This window comes from Bombus huntii, chromosome 7, assembly GCF_024542735.1.
Source record: "Bombus huntii isolate Logan2020A chromosome 7, iyBomHunt1.1, whole genome shotgun sequence".
NCBI lineage: Eukaryota > Metazoa > Arthropoda > Insecta > Hymenoptera > Apidae > Bombus > Bombus huntii.
In genome coordinates this window covers 14,699,758-14,721,018 of record NC_066244.1, presented here as the reverse complement: position 1 = coordinate 14,721,018, position 21,261 = coordinate 14,699,758, and the positions used below count along the sequence as shown (strand labels likewise).

At 34.1% G+C, this 21,261-nt stretch overlaps 1 protein-coding gene across 10 annotated transcripts in view; it reads right to left on the bottom strand.

Annotated features, from left to right (window-relative positions):
- The window catches only part of LOC126867866 (uncharacterized), a 47,703-nt gene that overhangs the window by 12,138 nt on the left and 14,304 nt on the right, over positions 1 to 21,261 (bottom strand). For all 10 annotated transcript variants that reach the window (XR_007690442.1, XR_007690443.1, XR_007690446.1 and 7 more), the window contains one exon: positions 2,158 to 2,310. Coding sequence is in view for 5 of the 10 variants with exons in the window: in XM_050622892.1 (XP_050478849.1) it covers positions 2,158 to 2,310 (153 nt within the window). In the remaining 5 variants the exon portion in view is untranslated. The remainder of the gene's footprint in view (positions 1 to 2,157; positions 2,311 to 21,261) is intronic.

Sequence of the window (21,261 nt, the reverse complement as noted above, 5' to 3'; positions counted from 1 at the left end):
TTCCAAAGAAGGCCGCTTTTTTTTTATCATTATTCCAATTTTACAATAGGAGTAGGAAATTTGTTGAAATAATCATTCTTCGACTGCCTTACGTTTGATTCGAACGTAGCATTAAATTCTCAGTCAGACGTCAATCCACCCCCTTGAAACTTGAAACCAAATCGCTTTATCCTAGTTTCCTTCCATTCCTTCCGTCTATAGATACAAACTGAACGATATAAAAGCTTGTAAATTAACGAGAATAAAGTTGATCCATTTTATGGACGTTGCCTTCTTCGACTCTAGCTCAGAGATACACTATAAACTTTCTATATTATGTACTTCGACCTCGACTATCGTATCTACGTAACTAATAGACAACTATTATCTGTAAGATACTATCAATGTGTCAGTCAATCGTGCGATGACCTGATGCCCTACTGTTATTTCTAAGCCGCTGTCCATCATCGTACAGGTCACTTTGGTTTCATTTTATAAAACTACCATTATCCAATTTGAATACTCAAGTTTGATTAGATTGAAACGCATTCAGAAATCAATACCGAACGCACGTGGATGTAAGAAGGAATTATTTGCCTTTGCGTATTTGTGGACGATAGTGTACATCCAGGGGTTAATGTGGCGAGTTTGATCGACTGATCATACACCGCATTGTCCTCAATATATTGGCCACAGACTCGCAATTAGGAGAATGGCCTAACAGCCATCGTGCTTTAATCCTGGTCAAAATCTGTTCTCGAGCGCCTCCTTCTTCGGGCCACTGGCGAACTCCTGTTTCGTTCCAGTCGGACTTCAGTTAAGGGTTAAGACTGACAATAAATTAATCTTGTAAGTGTCACGAGCATTCGTTGGGAGAAAACCAATTGGTGAAATTGAATGGAGTAATCTGATAATATTTCCGATAATAGAGATTCTATAATCTTGCGGAGGTCGTGATTGATTTGAGAAGTACATGTGAAATTTTTTAATAAATATTTTCTAATTGTTATATAGTATAACATAAATTCGATCTGCTTTTAAATTTGGCAAATTATATTTTGTTCAATAATTGTAAATTTTATCTGAAGTGTTCGTATGTTTCAGATTTCACATATGAATGGAATTGATGAAATTTTTGAAACCACAGAGTTAATAGTGTATTGCAATTTAGAATTCGTTCATTAATATCTACCAATTAATTAAAATTCGTACGTTAATATTCATACGTAATCATGATATCTCGTTAATATTTTATTTCAACAATGAGCTACAATTAAAACGATAGTTGCCAGCATAGCGTTTGTAAAGGAATTCAATTAAAAACGACCAGCCAAAGCAGCGTAATCTGGGCCACTGAATTCACTATTGCTGCTTCAATTTCCCGTCATGCTTCTAACGCCCTAGACCAATAAATGCGCGGTGCCTCGTTTGGATTCCACGAGAGAAAGCCATAAGCAACCACCCTAAGACATTCATATCATTTCAATCGCAAAACTTGGCATTGCTAAAAGGGAAAGGTCCGTTCTCTGAAACGTGACTCGACTAGAACGACTTCTTTTCCTGTTTATACATCTCGCAAGCCATCTTCATCATCAATATTCTTACCATTGCCATTTTTGTTGTTTTTAATCCTCTACTGACGTCGTTGGCTCATATGTGATCGCTACGTCATTTATATTCGATTCAAGCTAGATTACTTTATTCTAGGATGTTTATTTTGAATTTATGGTGTGTGTGCTTTATATTTTATATGATAAATATCACTGATAATCTCTTTACGTATAAGATGAGATATACATATGTTCATTTACCCTGCTGGGTTCCTTGAATTCTTATATTCCGATGATGCTCTTATTTTAGTAAGTACGAAGGATTTGTAATATTTTAAGAAGATGTTCGATTATATTACGATATAATATTAAACATATAATATGAAATTTGTTATATTTTCACTGAATGCTTTTTTGACATTAGAAAAATACGATTGTGTCGTAGGTGGCTAAAAGAACGTAGCAGAGCTAATATGAAACATCCTAAAATGAAGAAAGCAACTCTAAATCGTTGTACATGATATATCACATACGATCCAATAATTTCAATTGTTGCATTATTGTTGAATGAAGATAGACACTTACAAAATGTCTGGATGCCGGCACGCTTGAAAATATACTAACTTACGGTGTCCACATTTGTCGATATGATTCGTTGCCTCGAATTCTTCCCTGCACGTGCATTTGTTCTTCTTTGGTTCGCAGTAAGAGCCGGCAAAACCACATTCGAGATCCTCCATGCAATGGTCGCCGAATTTTTTCGTCCCTCTGCCGGTTAAATCTACAAAAAAAAAAAAATAAATATATGATTGGTTAATGTTAAAAACGCTCAGATTTCTAATTAACTAATTGCTTCTTGAATTTATTTTCTAATAAAAATTAATTTGCACCTTACGGGATTTTTCATTTATTCTATTAATTCCGGTCCATTGATCTTCTTTATCGGAAATTTGTTGAATGTTTTAATGATACGGCATAAAATTTGACAAGCAGAAATGTATTGAAATATGCATTCAACGTAGCCCATTTATTCTCAACTGTACCGAAAACTTCGTTTTATTCTGCCATAAAATACAATTTATCGTACAATGATTATAATATACGAGTATGTACATATTTCAAAATGAACTGGAGAAAATTTTTAAATTTATTAATGGAAAATTGATAAAATACACGATTTATGAAATGTATGGACTTTCGTAGTCGAATGATCGAAATTCATAAGGCAGGGAATCTAAAAGTCGAAGTCGAAAGAGTATGAAGCTATGCTCAAACAGAAATTCCTACGTATGAATAATTTAACTAAGACGATGCAATCAGATATTGAATTTCCACCGATAAATCGCTTTCAAACCCAACGACGGATACAGATCCCGCAACCGAACCATAATTCAGCCCCTACGTTCTAAGCAAATATATCATTCGTACTGTTTCCAACCCCCTATCGGCCATTCGCATGACGAAGCGTTTCGCTCTGGTTTTCGTGATTGTGCCGCAGGTGCCATGTATATTTACATTTTACGATTCCATTCGTTAATATTTGCAGACGGCTGTGAAGTTAATTCCGCCGAAACTACCTGCGTGACGATGTATTAATTACGAACAAATACGCACAAGCGGTTCATTCGTGTATTTTGAACAATGTTCGTCCTTTATGTATTATTTTCGTTAGATAGAATAGAAATTCTGTGATTCTTGGTATTAAAAATTAACAAAATAAAAAACTACGATATAACAGCCATAAAATTAAACTAAATTTAAACTAAATTTTAAACTAAATTTGAATAACTGGCTAAATAAATATACATTTTTAACTAATACGAAATTCTAATTTTCGCTTCCCATATCAAAGCTATCAAGTTACTTCTATCAATATATCAAAATAAAATATTCCGTTTCATTAACGATCTTTGCTCGTGTTTTAAAATTCATTCAATTGAGATTCGAAAAACGTAAAAAAATGTGGAAAAAGCGGCGATTGACTTACTCGGTCTCCTGCCCGTGCAATTAACTCTTTTTCCAAGTATGCTCTTCCAGGTTCAACGGAGCGTCGTGTCGAGACGTTAAAGAATTCGAGGACTGCCGCCTGACGCCGCGAAGGCGGTGACGCCCGTGGGCAAAGTTAAGGAAACTATCCTTTTTTCCAAGGCAAAGAGACCACGCTTGATTACTGCATTGTACTCGCATAATGACACTTCTCTCGAATACGATCGTATTCAACTCGCCTGGTTGAGCAGCTTGGAATATATCATGGTGACGATTTAGAAAGATGCAACCTCGGCTTTGCCATCCCCGACGTTTAAATGAATCGTAAAAGTAACAGGACTGCTCGCTCGTTTCTTCGCAACCAGCGAATTAGTTTGATGAGAAGAGTTTATGAGTTTATTCGCCGAGGAGAAAATTAAGATCGTCAGGGAAATATGCGGGCGTCTTGCGAGTTCAATTTCGTGTTCTGAAGTTCGTTTGCGAAATACTTAGATGGATAGTTCGCTTGGTTTCATCTTCCTTAAAATATGGTAGAGTCTAATAGTTGTATGCCGTGTCACAGATGTGTATCGTCGCACAATTTTTATACTACAGACGAATTATGCTTTGGTTCTGTAATGATAGAAAGGAAAGGATGAAAAGAAAAAAGGAGGACAAAATGCATTTCTTATTAAGGAAGTGAATAAGAAAGTAGAGTTTATTTTTCTAATCCTTAACGTTAATTCTAAATGCAGTCATTGTAGAAAATAGTAGAAATAAATAAACGATTATTTTATAATCATTCTTCTATGTATTTATAAATCATATTTCTTAATATTCGATAAGTATAAAAGGGATTAACTGTGGAATTATGTTTGATATACATAACCTCAACGATATCTCAAATCACTAAATTTTGTAACCCAAATTATTACTATATATATTTGATGTTTGTTCCATTAAGTAATAAATATTTCGAGTGTATTTCGTATATATTTGCTGCTTCTATTGTAGTGTACATATAATATTTTCGTAGCGAAAGATTTCGAGGATTCGACGAGTTTGCCAAATCATCAATTCAAACATTTCTTCAGAGAGATATTTCAAGAGAAGGATAGCTTTTGCGATATAAATAAAATGCATGAATATTTTTCCGAGTTACGTTTCTTTTATCGAGAAAGAGCAAACTCAAAGACGATTTTTATATCATATGACCAGAACACATCAACTCGTGAAAAGAGGATTTCATTTGGGATTTAGGATACGGAACAATAGAGTTCCCTTTCTTTAGAAAGTTGCTACATAGAAAGACGCAAAAGCGTGCAAGCGTACCTGACAGAAAATCTAATAAGCTTGAAGAAAAATTGTCTAAATTTATGATACGTGCGTTTAGAAAGAACATCCTTACTACTCTAAAGAGTATATATCGTTTAAACTCACTGAGAAATTTGTTTCAACTCAATGTTTTTTTTCATTCATTTTTGAGGTTATATTAACAAAGCACCTTTTCTTTTTTAATTTAAGTTGCATTTCTATAACAAATTAGTAAACTTTCAACTAAATCAAATTTTGCTAAAACTCTTAGTAATATTAAGATTTCTTTTCTTTATAGATTTGAGTTATTTTTCTTACATTTCTATCTATCATTTTAACTTTTTTCCTCTGTATTTATAATATAGAAACTTTCAAATTTTGTTCAAATTAATCTTAAATTTGATGATACTAACAACAATTTCTTTCTTCCTTTTAACTTGCGTTTCCATAGCAAAATTGCTAAAATTTTTACTAACCTCAACATTTCAGTCAAATTGACTATTTTTCTCCAATCCTCTATTTCCATTTCTCTCCATTTCTCCAAGATTAACTATTTAGGTACAAATATTATAAACTATTCACAAAATGAAATAAAAGCTAACGATTCACTATTGCAATAAAGAATTGTTTATCTTCTATTTCACTATTTTACTATTCACACTTACTTCCATTTCTGTTCAAACGAGGCATTTCCTGCGCCACGATCGTTCAAAGTAACATAATCGATTTTTCTGAACTGATTAACAAAGACTCGCATGAAACAATCGATCAGGGAGCGTCTTTTTTTAAAGTGTATTCACGCGATAGAGTAAAAGATAGGAAACAGTGCGAGTACGTGTACAAATAGACGTGTGGGATCATGTAGAAACAGGAACACGTAAAGCTTGCATACGAAACGAGCGAACGTAGCGATCACGACACTATCAGTATCCCGTAGATATCTCAAACAACGAGAAAGGTGCGTGCAAAGTGCTTTCGTGATATCATCGGGACGCCGCGACGGCGCCGGCCTCAATGGTAAACGATAACCCCCTTGCTGTGATACTATGCCACTATGTCTCGTGATTAACCTCTTGGGTACGAGGATCGACTATAGTCGATAGCCGCTGAACGCATCCCAATGATCGATTAAATTTGATAATCGCAAAAAACATACAGCATACAGCCTATTGTCATCTCTTGACTGTTTACGTCCTCCTGTTTAGGCGTTCTATGCACTTCGTTATAGGTAAGTAATTTGTCACCTTTTATGCAAGGTTTTACATAATTATTATTATTAGATTTCACTCATTTTAAATAAATATTATGACTGCAATGTCAAGTGACATTACGTAACAAACCAAAGAGGTTAATACTCGTTAGCGTTCGTAATGTCCGTCGTCCACGTTGTAGTTTTGCTATTTAAATCTGTCTTCATTATCGAGATCCCATAGAATCGTCGACTATGTGCAATATATTTTCATCTGGCAATAAATGACTGTAACAGGAATGAATACTGGTTGCCAGAGTAGTTGGCATATAAACAGAGAAATATAGAGGTTCATAGATACATTTGCAGCAGTCAGCAACGTTTATCCAATGAAGTCTATAGGTTTGTTAAATCGAAATGTTTGCGATGATCGCTATATTGGTATCTATGTTGAGAGGGAAGTATTGAGATTAAGACTTTGGATCTTCGTACAAATTTATATTGATGGGAATATAATTAAAAAAATTATTATAATAAACTAATTATTATACGGTAATAAGTTAAAGGTTACAATGTTATATGAGTAAAAGTAGGTCTTAAAATCATAAAATAAATATAGAAGTAACAAAGTAAATAGAATAATTTAAGGTTAAAAGAAATAGGGTTATAAGATAGTAAGGTAGAGATTGTACATCATATTAGTAAAATTACGAGGTTTTAAGGTAATATTAACAGAGTTAGAGAGCAATTTAACGACTTATGAAATTCGATAACAAAATATTTAGACAAAAACGTTTTAAAACATATTGTCACGCCATCTTTTACGACTAATTACTATTGATTTTACATTTAAAAGACATTTACATATTTCTCTTGAGAGGGGTATCTTTATTTGTGAGAAATAGAACCACCTTCTTTATTCATCACACTGATTTTCGAAATTAAATGTAGTTAAAAGCATTTGAAGGCATCTCGTTTCCAAGCGATTGGGGAAATAAAAGAAAATACCGAGGGTGACCTAACCTCGATTCGTAAAAGTGCCAATAAAAGTGGAGAAGGCGTTGATAATAGCGTACAGTTGTTGAAAGAGATTGTAGTTCGAAGGCGACCGTTACATTTGAACGTAGAATAATATTTTACGAATAAAGCGTTATGACGGTACTCAGGGTACATTTTATGATATTTATAGTGTGTTTATTACGAGCATAGACCGATAAATATATTTGCATATATGCACATTAACTGCGTATGGAACTTTACTTCGTCTGTGGTATGCATTTAATACATGAAAAATGCATTAAAATGAAAAATACAAATTACGTTGAATTGGAAAATTAAAAGTAACTATTGAAATTAATGTCAATTCGTTTTTGTTTTCAACTTCCATTAGACCCCATGTTCGTTAAGCTAATACTTGCTCCAACAAGGATTACGTCTAGAATAGAATTCCGACGCTTTGGAAATAAAAGCAGGAAATTTTCCGCATAATTCTTCGGGTTATGTCGACTTTTCATGTAGCCCACCGTCTTCGTTATCAATACAGGAAGACGTGACCCGTAACGATTCGAGATTTCCTTGGCTCTGAGACTCTGTACTTTTCATTCATTCCACTGAGCGAAGTAGAATGAAGCAGGTTCAGGGCAGACCGCTATTTCGCTCGCCTAGTCTATTTAAAATTCTGTTTAAAGCTTAAGATGATGATCAACCACAAAGTTTTCCCCTTTCTTTTATTCCTGATTATCGTCTTTCGACACTTTGTCATTAAGCTCTGTATTATTTCGCAATGTAATCTCATACCCTAACCTCTAACCAAAGAAAATAAAAAATTTATTAATTTTCTCTTCTATTTCTTTAGCGTTTCGTAGATATTTTTTGTTTAATTACTTTCTGATTCTTTTCTTTTTCAATTTTTCGATTTTCAATTTCCTCAATTAAAAGAATAAAAATCAGAACTTTTTCTTCCTCAATCCCTTAATCTTCAATTACTAAAGTGAAATAGAAATATACTGAGCCTTTGGTAAGATTTTGAAATACCTCGATAAAAAGAATTAAATTTTAATTCTTAGATTGTAATTACAACGAGTACTCTAATATTCCACAAGACTATTTAACGATCATATAGAATTTCTCTTTTCAACTGGGACGAAATATGAAATTCGAATTCTGTAAAAAATTGTCTTTTATCCAAGCAAAAGTTAACAGGAATTATTACTTTCATGATTGGGAAACTTCCAACCTTCGAAATTACAGTTTCTGAAGTTTTAACAATAGCATACAAATTGCACCTTTCACGAAGGAAACTTTCATCGATCGTTAAACCTTCAATCGAATATCCTTCGATTTGCAACTCGTAACATTTATATTAAACATTCACTGCTAATCAAAGTTTAATTACATATACCATACACGATTATAGCGTAAACTCGTAAATAATTTAGAAAATTTCAAATTCTAATAACTTGCAAACTAATGCAATCGGAAGGATCTTCAACAATCACGGACAATTTTTACTTAAATTTCTCTGATTTTTTTATTCGCGTCCCGTACTCGAATCGTAAAATATCGGGTCGAACAATCGTCATGAACTGTCGAGACTAAATGAAGAAAAAAAACAAACGTGGAAGTACACTTTGACGAAATGATTCTCCATCGAGGAGGAACTCGACGTAGCCGCGACTTGCAATTTCCGCTTTGAAACAACTATGTGAAACTCGAAGGTTCAAACTTCAAAGGAACTAGCTGTTCGCGTATAATTGCGTGGTCAGTTAACGATCTGTCCTGCTTGCTACGACCTGAAAAAAAGAGAGAAAGGGAGCGAGAGAGCAAGCGAGAGGGGAAAAGGTAGCAGCGACCGCGCTGCAAGAACTACTCGGTGACTCTCAGTCAGTAAAAATGGCGACTCTTGGGTCAATCTACGCGTTGAAAGTGGGTCACTTTGCAGTGGCACACTGCCAACGCTCTCACGTGCGAGCCGTCCCATGCCTGCTGCAGTCTGAAACTGGCAACCACCTTTCGCCAGGGGCGGCCCAACAGGGTTGTTAGTCAGGTAATTGTTTGAACAATGAAGTCTCGTTGATTCTAATTGGCTTTACAACGTTTTTTTTTTTTGTTAATTTTCTGTAGTGTTGTTGTTTTAGAATCGATTTAGAATCAAATTCTTACAAGATAAAAATTATGTGCGTTGGTTAATAGATCTGTGGCGAATAATGAGAGTACGTATTACACTTTTAAGTTCGATATTTTTATTCTAAATTCAACAAAAAATATATATTTTATAGCTTACGTGCGTGGTATATGCAGGGCAGAATTTGGATGTGTTACATTATAATAGTGTAGGTACTTAGTATAACAGCAATCTGGTAACAAATGGCTATAAAGTATACTCGCACATGCTATTATTTTTTAATGAAGCATTTGTTGACCTTAATTGATTTCTCAACGTCTTTTTAGAAAATTCATTGCTAGAAAATTATTGATATTTTGTGGTCATTATCTTAGGAAAGCGTAATCTTAACAATAAATAATCTTAAAATTTATCTATGTCAAGTTTGGAAATGTATAATTAGAATGTAGCAAATGACAACCTTCGGTAGAAAATTATTGGTTGGTTGTTTGTACCTTGACTGTTTAAGTGGAAGGTTTGGATATAATTTTTATACTTGGAATTCTCGTTTTTTCTTTAATACATATAGGCATAGCGTTATTTTTAGTCAGGGTTAAATTTCTTTCGCTCCTTTAAACGGCTTTAATAATCATGCAAGGATATAAGCGGTAAGGGTAAAGGTCTAACTGCATTCAATGCGATAGGAAGGAGTAAAAGGCACGAGAGATATAGCTACTTTATTTTTCACTGTCGTTCCATCACTATTGTATTTCATTCTCTTCAATACAATTTTTTACCAACTTCTTGGAATATTTAAAAATAAAGTTACATTAAGAAAGAGATAAAGAAAATTAGTAGATGCAAGAATGTAATTATTTTTGATCATTGAAATTTTGATGGAATTGAATTTTTGGTGAAATTAATATCACGATTTAATAAAAGTCTTGTGCGAAATGATATTGCACTCATGGTCAAGCTTTAGATACTATAATGAAGATACAAAAATAAGAAAAATTCCTAAAACGTGTTTCATTATCATGAATATATTTCAAAATCATGAAAGATATAATTTCTTACATATTTCATATTTAGAAAAAAGATTAGGGAAATGAAAAGAAATAGATACATAATGAAATTTATATACCTACGCGAAATTAGAATCTGTACGAAAATTAACAAAAATCTTAAATTACACGTGTAAAAATATCTCAACACATTTTTCAATCTTTGCGCAAGAAGAAGAAGGTTCGTTAGATTCGCGGGTAGAATGAGAAATTATAAACAGGAAGAAACACGACACGACATCGCCATCCAAGAGATAACACGGTTGGCAGAAAACATTTCTCGCGGTGAAAACCATTCGGAGGGAAACTTCGGCCGGTTTCCCGTGTTTTTATCATCTTTACCTTTTATCTCGTCGCTCCTTTCAAATCAACAACGAAGAGCCGTGAAAGGAAGAAGCTCGCGCCTCGTATCAACGTTTGCAACTCGCAGCAGTCACCTTTTACGTCTTTCGAATAATTTGAACGATCGCATCGCAAAAGTTACACCAGCGAATAATTCCAGCTTGTTCGTTCGAATTGGGAACGTCAAAGCGGGTTATCTATCATTTCGAAAAAGAATTGCTCGATAATTCAACGCAGGCACCGTTTCGAGAACCGTAAAATATTATGCGAAATCGGGTCATCCACGGGGTGAGAATACACGCAGACTCGCGGAAATATTCGAGTATTCGTAGATACATTTTATGAATAAATTATAATATTATTCATAATATTCATAATATACGCGCGTTATACGAAATATTTTGAAATTTCATTGACGCTGCTACGAAACTCGGTTATAATGATCATATTGTTGATCGAAAGTTCTAAACAGAGCGGAAAACATATACAGAAATTAGAAGATATTAAGTACAAATAGTAAATATTACGCAAAGATTGTCATCATATTAATAAATTCCAATATTTTATGGCACCGTATTATATACACTTAGTATAATATACCTAAGATGGATTGTTATTTATTCATACCGCATGCTAATTTTTTATCGAGTACATTAAAAATTGCCTACTTCACCTCATGACAGTCGTATCTCGTTGCAGTGGTAATGACAATCCCAAAGTGAGATGAACATTTTTTAAATGATAAACGCTCAAATACTTTCCTGAACCGCTATATACTTAAATGAGTACCAGTCGAACATCGGATAGAGAACGATATTGTTCAAGACTTCTAATATATAAAAATGCTCGTGCATAGATTATTTCACACGAGTAATATGTGCCGGTCGGTATCCGAAGCTCGAACACGTGCTTTTATTGGTTTTATGCACGCAACTACGTTTACCATTTTAAGACTTCATGTCGCTGATTCTATTTTAACGATTATTCGATGCTCGAACTGCCATTACGTATGTTACCATGTGTGTTACCATCTTTGCCATTTATAGTTATGTCATGTATGAAAATGTCAGAGATATTATTTTCCAATGTTGCTGCCTTTCATTTTATTTAATATACGGTCAATCCTTTTGTTAACCAACACGTTCGTTTCTTCTTTTTTTCTTTCTGCTCTTATTCCTTTTGAATGGTAACCGTCTATACTTCATTATTTATACCCTTTGACATAAACGAATAAAAAAATAGAATGGAATTCTTTTACAGAAATATTATGGATTTTCTTTAGCTTATAACAGTTTATATCGCAACGTCTATAGCTGTTTAAACGAGTGAATAAAATAAATATTTTTTTATAGTAAACATTTGGACTTTTCTCCTCGTTTATAGCTGCTGAAATGAGCGAATGAGAGAATAAAATAGATGCCTTTTTTTATGGATATAATTTGGATTTTTTATAACGCAAGAATTGAGAACGAGTACAATTCCCCAAGAGGCAACGAAGAGCGGCCAGCGAATCCTATGCGTCCTCGTTTCCCTTTGAAATACTTGCCAATAAAGGCGTAATTTATGTTTCTCCAGGGAGAAGGAAATTCCAAGAACAAACGATCATCGAGCACTTAGTATCTAACTGTTCGCACCTATTACGGCACTATCTGTTTGGAATCATATTGAGATATAAAAATGAAACATCCCTTGAGGAAACATTGCGTGTTTCGAAATTACTTCTTCTTTATTTTATCACTTTTCGTATATGGTGTGTTTTATTCTTCTTCGATCATTCTCTTCTTTTTTATTCCTTTGTCCAGATGGATGGAATTTGATTAAATTTGCAAGAGTATGATCGAAGCGGCTACAATTAGACTGCGGATATTTAGACTACAGACAACTGCAACGTCTCTTCGATCAAGCCTTCGCGTACCGCAAATCACAAATACCAAATTCGCGTGACCTCTCCAGCGCATGAAAACAGATTGAAAAATCTAATCCTCCCTTGGTTATTGCCTGCGTGCCTACTATGAGCGTTAATTATCCGAGGGTATAAATAAAGATCTCTCGTTAATCCCTTGGCTCGTTAAATTCATCGAACTGCAACGTTTTTTTTTGGCTTTTTCTAGCGCATGACGTCGACGAGCGAGTGCCTTTCTGCAGAATTTACAGAATCACAAAGTTACAAGCTGTCAGGATTAAAAAATATCCTGACATAACGGTAACAAGTTTGACAATAAAGTATGCAACATTTAATAAATTAATTTGGAAGATCTCGAGGTATCTGAAATTATAAAGGAGAAATCATAAAGAAGTACTTGCGACTTGTCAGTTTACTAATGTTACTAGTTGGTAAATAATCGTGTAAGAGGCACCAGGCTTCCATAAAAATCGATCTCCCCGTCGGTCTAGCCCCGATCAACGCGAAACTGGTGCACACGGCCAGTTGCTGGGGCGACTGACTGTGTGAAAAGTCGCATAATAACAGTAATGGCAAAAAGTACAGCCAGCATTTACAACGTTGCGTGAGGAATGATAGTCATCGACGTGTGCCCGTCACGCCACCACCGGAGGCAGCCAACCCCCTTTTGCCTCTGGCGACGCGCTCTCTCACCTAGAAAATTTCCAACCCTTCCACACTCTCGCGACCACGACGTAGCTTTCTTTTTTCTTCTTCAATTTCTTCTTCTTTCTTTCAGCTCTCTTTCTTTGCTTTTACACTCGAGAACAGAAGAAAGCATGTGGAACTGTCGCAATTCATAGCTTGGAGAGAAGTTTCAAGAGCGGCTATTTGCTAAAATGCAAGTGAAAAACGTAGTTGCGAGGACACAGAGTAGCCTCTTAGAGGAAAACGAGAATTTCTTTCGCTTTTTCTCTGATTCCTTCCGTCTCTTATTAGTGATACTTTGCGTTGGTCGCGCGTTATATTGTTGCGATGTGCGTGAATGAGAAATTTTAGAAACGTAGGGAACTGTGTCTGCAAATTTTTCCTATATCGATTATTAAACAATCTACTTCTTTTTGGATATCCTATTAATTTTACAATAATTTTTATTCGCGAATCGTCGAATGTGCACGTATAGAGTGATGTTTTGCATTTAGTTGAATTATCTTTCGATTATTTCTTTGATATTTTTGTAGATTTCGTATTCCATTGTCATGCACAGTTGTCTGCTAGGAGATTTGAGATATCGCGGCTTCTAAAATTTAGAGAAACCTTATGTTATATACAATTGAATCCAAAGAACCGAGTTTTGCCATAAAAATGTATAAAATTTGTGAATTCACCAGCGGCTATTGCTTAACATTTTCCATAACATAAGCGCTTAGAGTGAAAATATTTGCATACCAGTGGGTTAAACAATTCATCTCTATCTTTTCCATTTATAATAATATATCTCCTATGTTTAATTTTCACTGACAGTAATCCTCCGAGTCATATTTTCCTAGCTGTCATTTAATAAATTGATTGACTATTATTATTTCGATTTCCTGGACATTTACAAGCTTACATCCGATAGCGATCAGGTTATCAAGCTGAAGATGACTTCATTTAAACGATGCGAGAAACACGAGGTGGTAATGGGGTTGAGCTTATAGAGTTTGCCAAGAGATTCTCTTTAACGAGCTTGAGGATAATTTTACAACGCCTACAGTATTCGATTATTCCTAATGGATTCCTATAGTAGTAAATTTCAAGCTTTCGCCGTTACAAATTAATTTGATCGAACTTTCTAGTACTTAGGCTACTTTACATTCTCATAAAACACTCTTTATAAATCTAAATCTTTTCCTTTAAAGAGCAAACTTCGTAACATAAATCTTTATTCCACGCGAATTTACATCTGTATTACGGTCAGTTTCAATGAACTGAATATTTATAACACCTTTTGAAGAATATTCTTTTTTTAAATCAAAGAAGAAGAATGAAACTATTGGTTTTCGTTTTTTCATTTCTACTAAACACGAATTCTGTTTTCCAGAGATTTCATTCTTTTCTTTCTACGATAATCAAATTGTTTTATTTTCAACAAATATCGCTTCTTCAGTGGAAAAATAGGAAAATTATTGAACCATTTATTTTCTTATTACATCGGCTTTTAATTCATACCTATATCAATTTCACACCAAGCGACAAATTATGTTGAAAACATGAGAAATGCGTGATATTTCATCGGTGATACCGCACGTCCGTCTGCTGTACGTGGCGGAACTTCTTTCCCGCTGTGATAAATTCCCACTATTACCGAAGATATCAGTTTCTAGATTTATTGGCTGCTTAAATATTCTACTAGGTATCGTAGCTAGTGGCAAATTTTGTGCAACAGATAGCTACGGTTTAAGCGTTGTGGCAAGTGTACACTCATCCCTGTGGATGTCCTGTGGTTCTATCAAGGCACAATTCGCTTTTCTACCAAAAATTGAAATTCGATATTGAACTCATAACTCACGGTCGTACCTACGTGCACGCTGCGATTCGAGACATTCTCTCTTTAAAAGCTAACGAGAGCTTAACTTTGTTTCAAACTTGAAACATTGATTAATAGCTCGATAATAGCCAATAGCGTCATTTTTCCTGGTATAGCAGCTTCCGTAACGTATCGAGGTGTTAAAATTAAAGCATCGATCAGTAGAAGCGTTGTATGGAGGATTTTATAAGAACAAATTTTCAAAGAAGTAATTGAGCTTTCCGAACGAAGAGCCTATAGAAATATTCTTCAGTCAAATAGCCGAATTACTTTGGAGCCTGTCTTTTAAAAATTCTCCCATTTTAATTGTTAATGGAAACGTAGTATTAAAAAACTAGAACTAAACTAGCCACTGTATTTTATAGTATTCATGGGTAGAACATATTTCGTGAGCTAATGTCTCTTCAAATTTCTAACAATTTCATCGTCGGCAAGATAGAACCTAGAAATCTCCAGCGAAATGATATTACGACGCGACGAAAGGTATGTAGAATCTTGTCAGGTGAAAATACGACGAATAGATTTCATAGTCTCGGACGTAAACTACCTTCGAATTTGTAGGATATCTAAGATGCTAAAGAGTATTTGCCAGAAATTTGAGATTGGCAGACGCAGCTGGTGTTGAGCAATGAACTTGTGAAAATGTGACACAATATATGGGAATTACGCACAACTGGCACCGCACATAAATTTCAAGCAGTTACGTTATTATCGTCTCTGTAGGCAAAAGTTGCCCTTTGTTTGATACAGGGGAAGTTGACTGATTAGATTTCCGTAATTCGAACTTTAACAAACTTTCAACGTTCTCGACGAATCTCTCTTTTTAAGCAAATTAAACTCTTACATACCACATAAATAAGTGAAAAGTTTTAACGAAGAGAATTATTGAATTTTGCCATAAAATGTATCCATTAATTTTGAATTCTCCATCTATTACAATTATTCAATTCTATTCAAGTAATATTGAAACTTTGATTGGTTCAGGTATGTATTGAAAAAGTTGGAAGTAAATTTATATTAGAAACTTATGCTAATAATGACTATTGCTGACAAACTTTGATTTTTCCGAAACTTTGTTTAATAAAGTTGAAAGTTAATCGCAATGAGCAATGCGATTAATTGCAGTAATTAAATCGTTACGTTTCTTTTTAGTAGTTTAAGCAAACGAGTTTGAATAAGTTAGACGAAGTCGGTAAAAAACTTGAACGTTTCATCTCACAGGGGTTTGAACAGGTCATTGCTCGACCATTGCAACCCTCGTTCGTTTCAACTTAGATTAGCATGATGGCCTTTTTCGTAGAAGTACTAATTCAGATTCTAATAATAATCGAAAAAGGAGAGCTGGCCAAAAGCATAGGACTCTATTGGCAATAAACCTATTTCATTTACAACGTTTCACATATTTCAGTCACTGTTATTTGTTGCTGTATCGTAATAATTAAGTGTTATTAATATCACGACTGTAAGTTACTCCACATTATAAATTTCATCATACGTACCGCAATTATTAATATTTATTTTCTGTAAAGAATTGGAAAAGTAGTATTTTATATTTGCCTGAAGGCTTTCGCAATAAAAAAATGTTTATCTGTAGAATTTGGTATGTATTATTACGAAACTTGATATTTATTAATTTTGATAACTTACGACTTGTAAACTTCCACTAATAGAAATGCAAGAAATCTAGACGATAAAAAGGTAATTATTTTCATTCTTGAATGCTTTGTTATTTTATCAAACTGTTTTATGAGATCGAGCTAAAACGTTATATTCTTTAATCTAGGAATAATTATTGGACAATCGATTGCATTATTTATTAATTGTCAAAAATTTCTTCCTAACGTTCTAACAAATTTCTGTGACATCTTTCTCATTTTTCTTGGAAAAAGGATGGTCGAGTGATTTAAATCGAGCCCGTTGTCTTCAGCAGATTGCACAGAGAATTGTTCCTAGCAAATTTTTTGATATATCGCCTCGCTTGACCCACATTTGTGGGCTAAGAATCCGCAATTATGTATGTCGTGTCTGTTTGCAATGAAAACAGCCATCAGAGCCAGAGACAGTTCTGGACGAACGAAATATTTCTAAAATAAATTTCTGTCTTTCAAAACATGTCCAAAGTAAGAGATGCTAATTTGACATTAAATAAGAAATCTAGATGTTGGCTTTAACGCAAGTACTTTCGATAAACGTGCAATTAGAAATTCTTCTTTGCAAATACCGACGATCCTACTCGTTCCTCTTGAAAGCTTGATATTTTACGGTTGTAAGAATCATGTACGCGATATGAAAACTATTAAAAGTTATTTGAGACCTATTTTAACAATTAGAAATTCGTGAATTTTATGGTTTGACGTAACGCAATTATTAAATTTGAATTTCCCGATGAATTCGGATATTTGTATTATATTTTTTAAGATTATGCAAAATATTAGAAGCGTATTATTATCAATCGGGATGTGATCCTTCAGAGAAAAGGAATTAAAAGCCATAAGTAGAATTTTATTAAATATTGACTTGTTTTTAAGAAAAGTGGCACGAAAATGCGTCAAATATTCGTGCGATTAATGACTTGATAGATAACGTACGTTATATAAAATATATAATGTGTTCATATTTTGTATAACAAACGAATAATATCCGGAAACATCGATATGAAAATATTTTTGCTTTCAAATCATCAATCGCGTGTTCCGCATCGAAACGCACCGTATCCTTAGTTGGCTCCATTTTAAATATTTCATGCAGCTCATCCGGCAGAATTGACGACTCTATAAAATATGAATATCATTATTTCGGGGACGACTAGCGGTGAGGATGTCTCGTGAATAATTTCCGCGTGCTCGAACATTTCGACCTCTGTCGCATAAAAGTTTCGCGCTTTTCTCCTTTTCTCACGTTGTTTTACATTTTCGAAATGGCCTCTCCGCTGTGAATATTTTTCGAGGCATCACATCGGAAAGCAAAGTAGACGATGCTTTCAGTGCTTAATTGTAAGCTGTACACTCGATGTCAGTTCCTTCCACCGAGCTTCCTGCACGTACTTTCGAAATATTCTACGCGCAAGCTCGGCCATTCTAGTTCCTTCAATCGTGGAATAAAATATTTCGACAATTGCATAGTACATTGACTTTTCCCAGTTTTGTCGATTTAATTTCAGTCTTTTTTAAAAGCTTTATTCTATTACCGAAACCAGAAATATGGGCAAGCTTGATTAAATAATGTATTTCTATTGTCCTGTTAAGTGACGAAGTCCTACATTTTCCCTTGTTCGCTTAATGTTCAAAATTTACTCGAATTTACTTAATGTTCAAAACGTTGATCACTTAATTCGTGAATTATAAAATTGAAGGGAATTGTTCGAGTATGTTGTCAGGTCGCTAATATTATTAATAGCAACAAGGTTTTATGAATGCTCTTTGTGGTAAAAAAAGCCCTTTAAAGACTTTAGCTGAAGATTCTTTTTTTATTAATTTTATTAATCGAAGACAGCCAATGGCTCTCTGTTAAAACTTAACAATGTTAATAGGAAACTAATTTTAGCGCAGAAATCAATTTTGTTTCAACATGCAATCCCTATACCGTTAATTCTGTTTCTCTTTGAGTGAAATTTTATTCCATCTATATTTTAATCTAGAAAATTACGAATTAAGAATTTCATATAATTTGAAAAACTTTCAATTTAACTTTAGAGTTCTACGGCATTTATTGTAAGTTGGCTGCTACGAATAAAAAATATGTAAGCATAAAATTGTATGACCAGAAACATTCGGAGAATTTTTCTTACTCGTTTAAATTGAGATTTATCTTGTTCGTTGAAATAGAAAGATGCATAATAAATAATTCTCAGAAATAATGACGTTATCTAGCATAACGTACGATGAATATATAAAAGTGACGAAGACTGTGAGCACACGAAATCGATTGCAAAATCACGCAGGTACCAGTCAGGGAAAGGCTATAACAAAGTATGCGAGCCACTTTCGAAAGAAGTTTGATATTTTCGAGCTAGACGTGAGAAAGCATGATGAAACAACGAACATGAAGTAATCTGTGTAACGCGTTTCCTTAGCATACTGCATGCAGCTGTGAATCTAGGACACGTTTCGCCAATTTTCCGTAAAAATTCTTCTAATTCTATATCCTGAACAGTTTCTACAGATCGTAACTCTAAAATTAACTGTTTGAGATAGGAAGTTGAAAACCAAATATTTGTCGTTCATGACAAAAGAATTGGATCAACGTTAAAATGAATTTTGTTAAAGACAGATCCATTTTCCTTATTTTGTCAACATCAAGAAACAAATCTTTCAATCTTTCGACCATTTAATGATTCTAACATGGAATGCTTTTTGCTTAAATTCGTATATGTTCCAATTAAATTTAGTAACCAAGTTAAAAGCAATTAAATCGAAGATTTCTATTTATTTGTCATTTTTATGATTATAGGATATTAAGATTCAGATTTCAGGGACGAAAGGGAACGATTCGCTTATTACTGGTATACGTAAGAAAACAGAAGGGAAATTACTTTAAAAGCAAGCAAAAATGTACGTGCGTGGTGGTTCTCAACTTTCGTGTTCATCAATGAACTTGTACTCCCAAAGTGATCTCTTACGTAACATCAAGTAATACATTACGCAACAGAGAAAGTTGCATAACGTGGAATAAGTGCATCATACTTTAATGAACAATGATTCTTTTTCTTAGAAAGTCAAGTATCGCCTTATACGATTTTATCGTCGTAAATTTCCTTGGGATACGTGTAACGTAACATTTGAGATATAATATCTATTTGCGTCGTTTTAAATCGGAACGTCCTAGAATTTCGATATGGAAGTACGTTTTACAAATGATTTTACACAGTGTCGACAAAAGACGCAGGTAGAATCAGCAGTTCGCTCGTAATGTATTCGTGTACGTGTTAAATTTGACTTTCGTCGATGTAACGCGATCGAAGATGAAAATGGATCGTGCTACCCGATACAATTAAGGAGAAAATTGGTTACACTGCCGGTGACGTCCTTCGAGAGAATCGAGAACACCCGCTTGCATTTTAATAGTTGTTTGTTTCGATGAAAATGATGTTGACTTAATTGCTCTGCGCTCGATATCTTACATTCTACGTTGTTTCTTGTATCGCGTGTCAGAAAAATAGATTTATCTTATTAATGATCGATAAGAGCAAGATCTTTTCTCAGACTAGGAAAAATATTTGATTTTAGGTCCGCTTGAACCATAAAATATCGACTAACGATATTAATTGATTCTTATAAATTGCGAGCTGTAACTTGCACATTTTTCTTGCATAAATGCTTCTCATAAATTGCAAATTAAGTTGTTAACGTTGTTAGTGTAATTTACAAGTGTCCGCAATAAAACGATAGTTATACCGTAATTAGTATTAAAGTAGAAATGAAATTACTTGACATAAATAATTTTACAGGAAAGAAATCACGCAACGATTAAATCAGTAATATTACTAATAGTACGATCTACAAGTTGTTCACAGTGAAAAATAATCATTACCTGTCTCAAATTAACTAATTGATTAACTCTGCTTCTGTACCATATACTTATATACAATAATATAATCTACAATTTATAAAATGCTTATAATTCATATACAATAGGACACAAATTAATGTTTCATATATAACACGATATCTGGTAAACTAAAGATTAAAATATGAAAATTCGACGATAAAAGACGACAGATTAAACCACGGTTTGAAAGCAACCAAGAAAGAAAAGAGATCGAGGTTTCTTTATAAAGCGTTGTTGAAGAATGGTTATAGCTGATAACAACGAAACTTCGTGCTATTCTGTAATCGTCGTTGTTTGTTATCACATCGAATTCGTAACTAGTCCAAGACTAACAGATGGTGTACGGAATGTAGCCATGGCTCGCGACTTTGAGCTGAAAGTTAGGTGCGCGTGAGTCCGCAGTGCAGACTGCAGTGTCTTTACGTCTCTACTTTCCGAGCGTTCACCTTCTAACGAATAGCAAACAAAAAGCTGCGTTTTACCCTAGCTGGATAAAATAGAGGATAGAATAACAGGGACGAAGCAACGAGCCAGGCTCGTTAAATAACTTAAACTGTTCGCTCGGTTATGTTGAAACTTGATCATCATTATCGAGGTCAATCGCTTCGTTTTTAAACACTGACACGTTAATCGCGTGCGCCTTGATACTAAATTTAAAGAATGTTAGAAAAATCCTGCCAGTTTTCATTTGACTTTCTGTTACATCGAAAAGGCCTAAAGATATATTCATGTAAATATACTTCATTTAGAATGCATC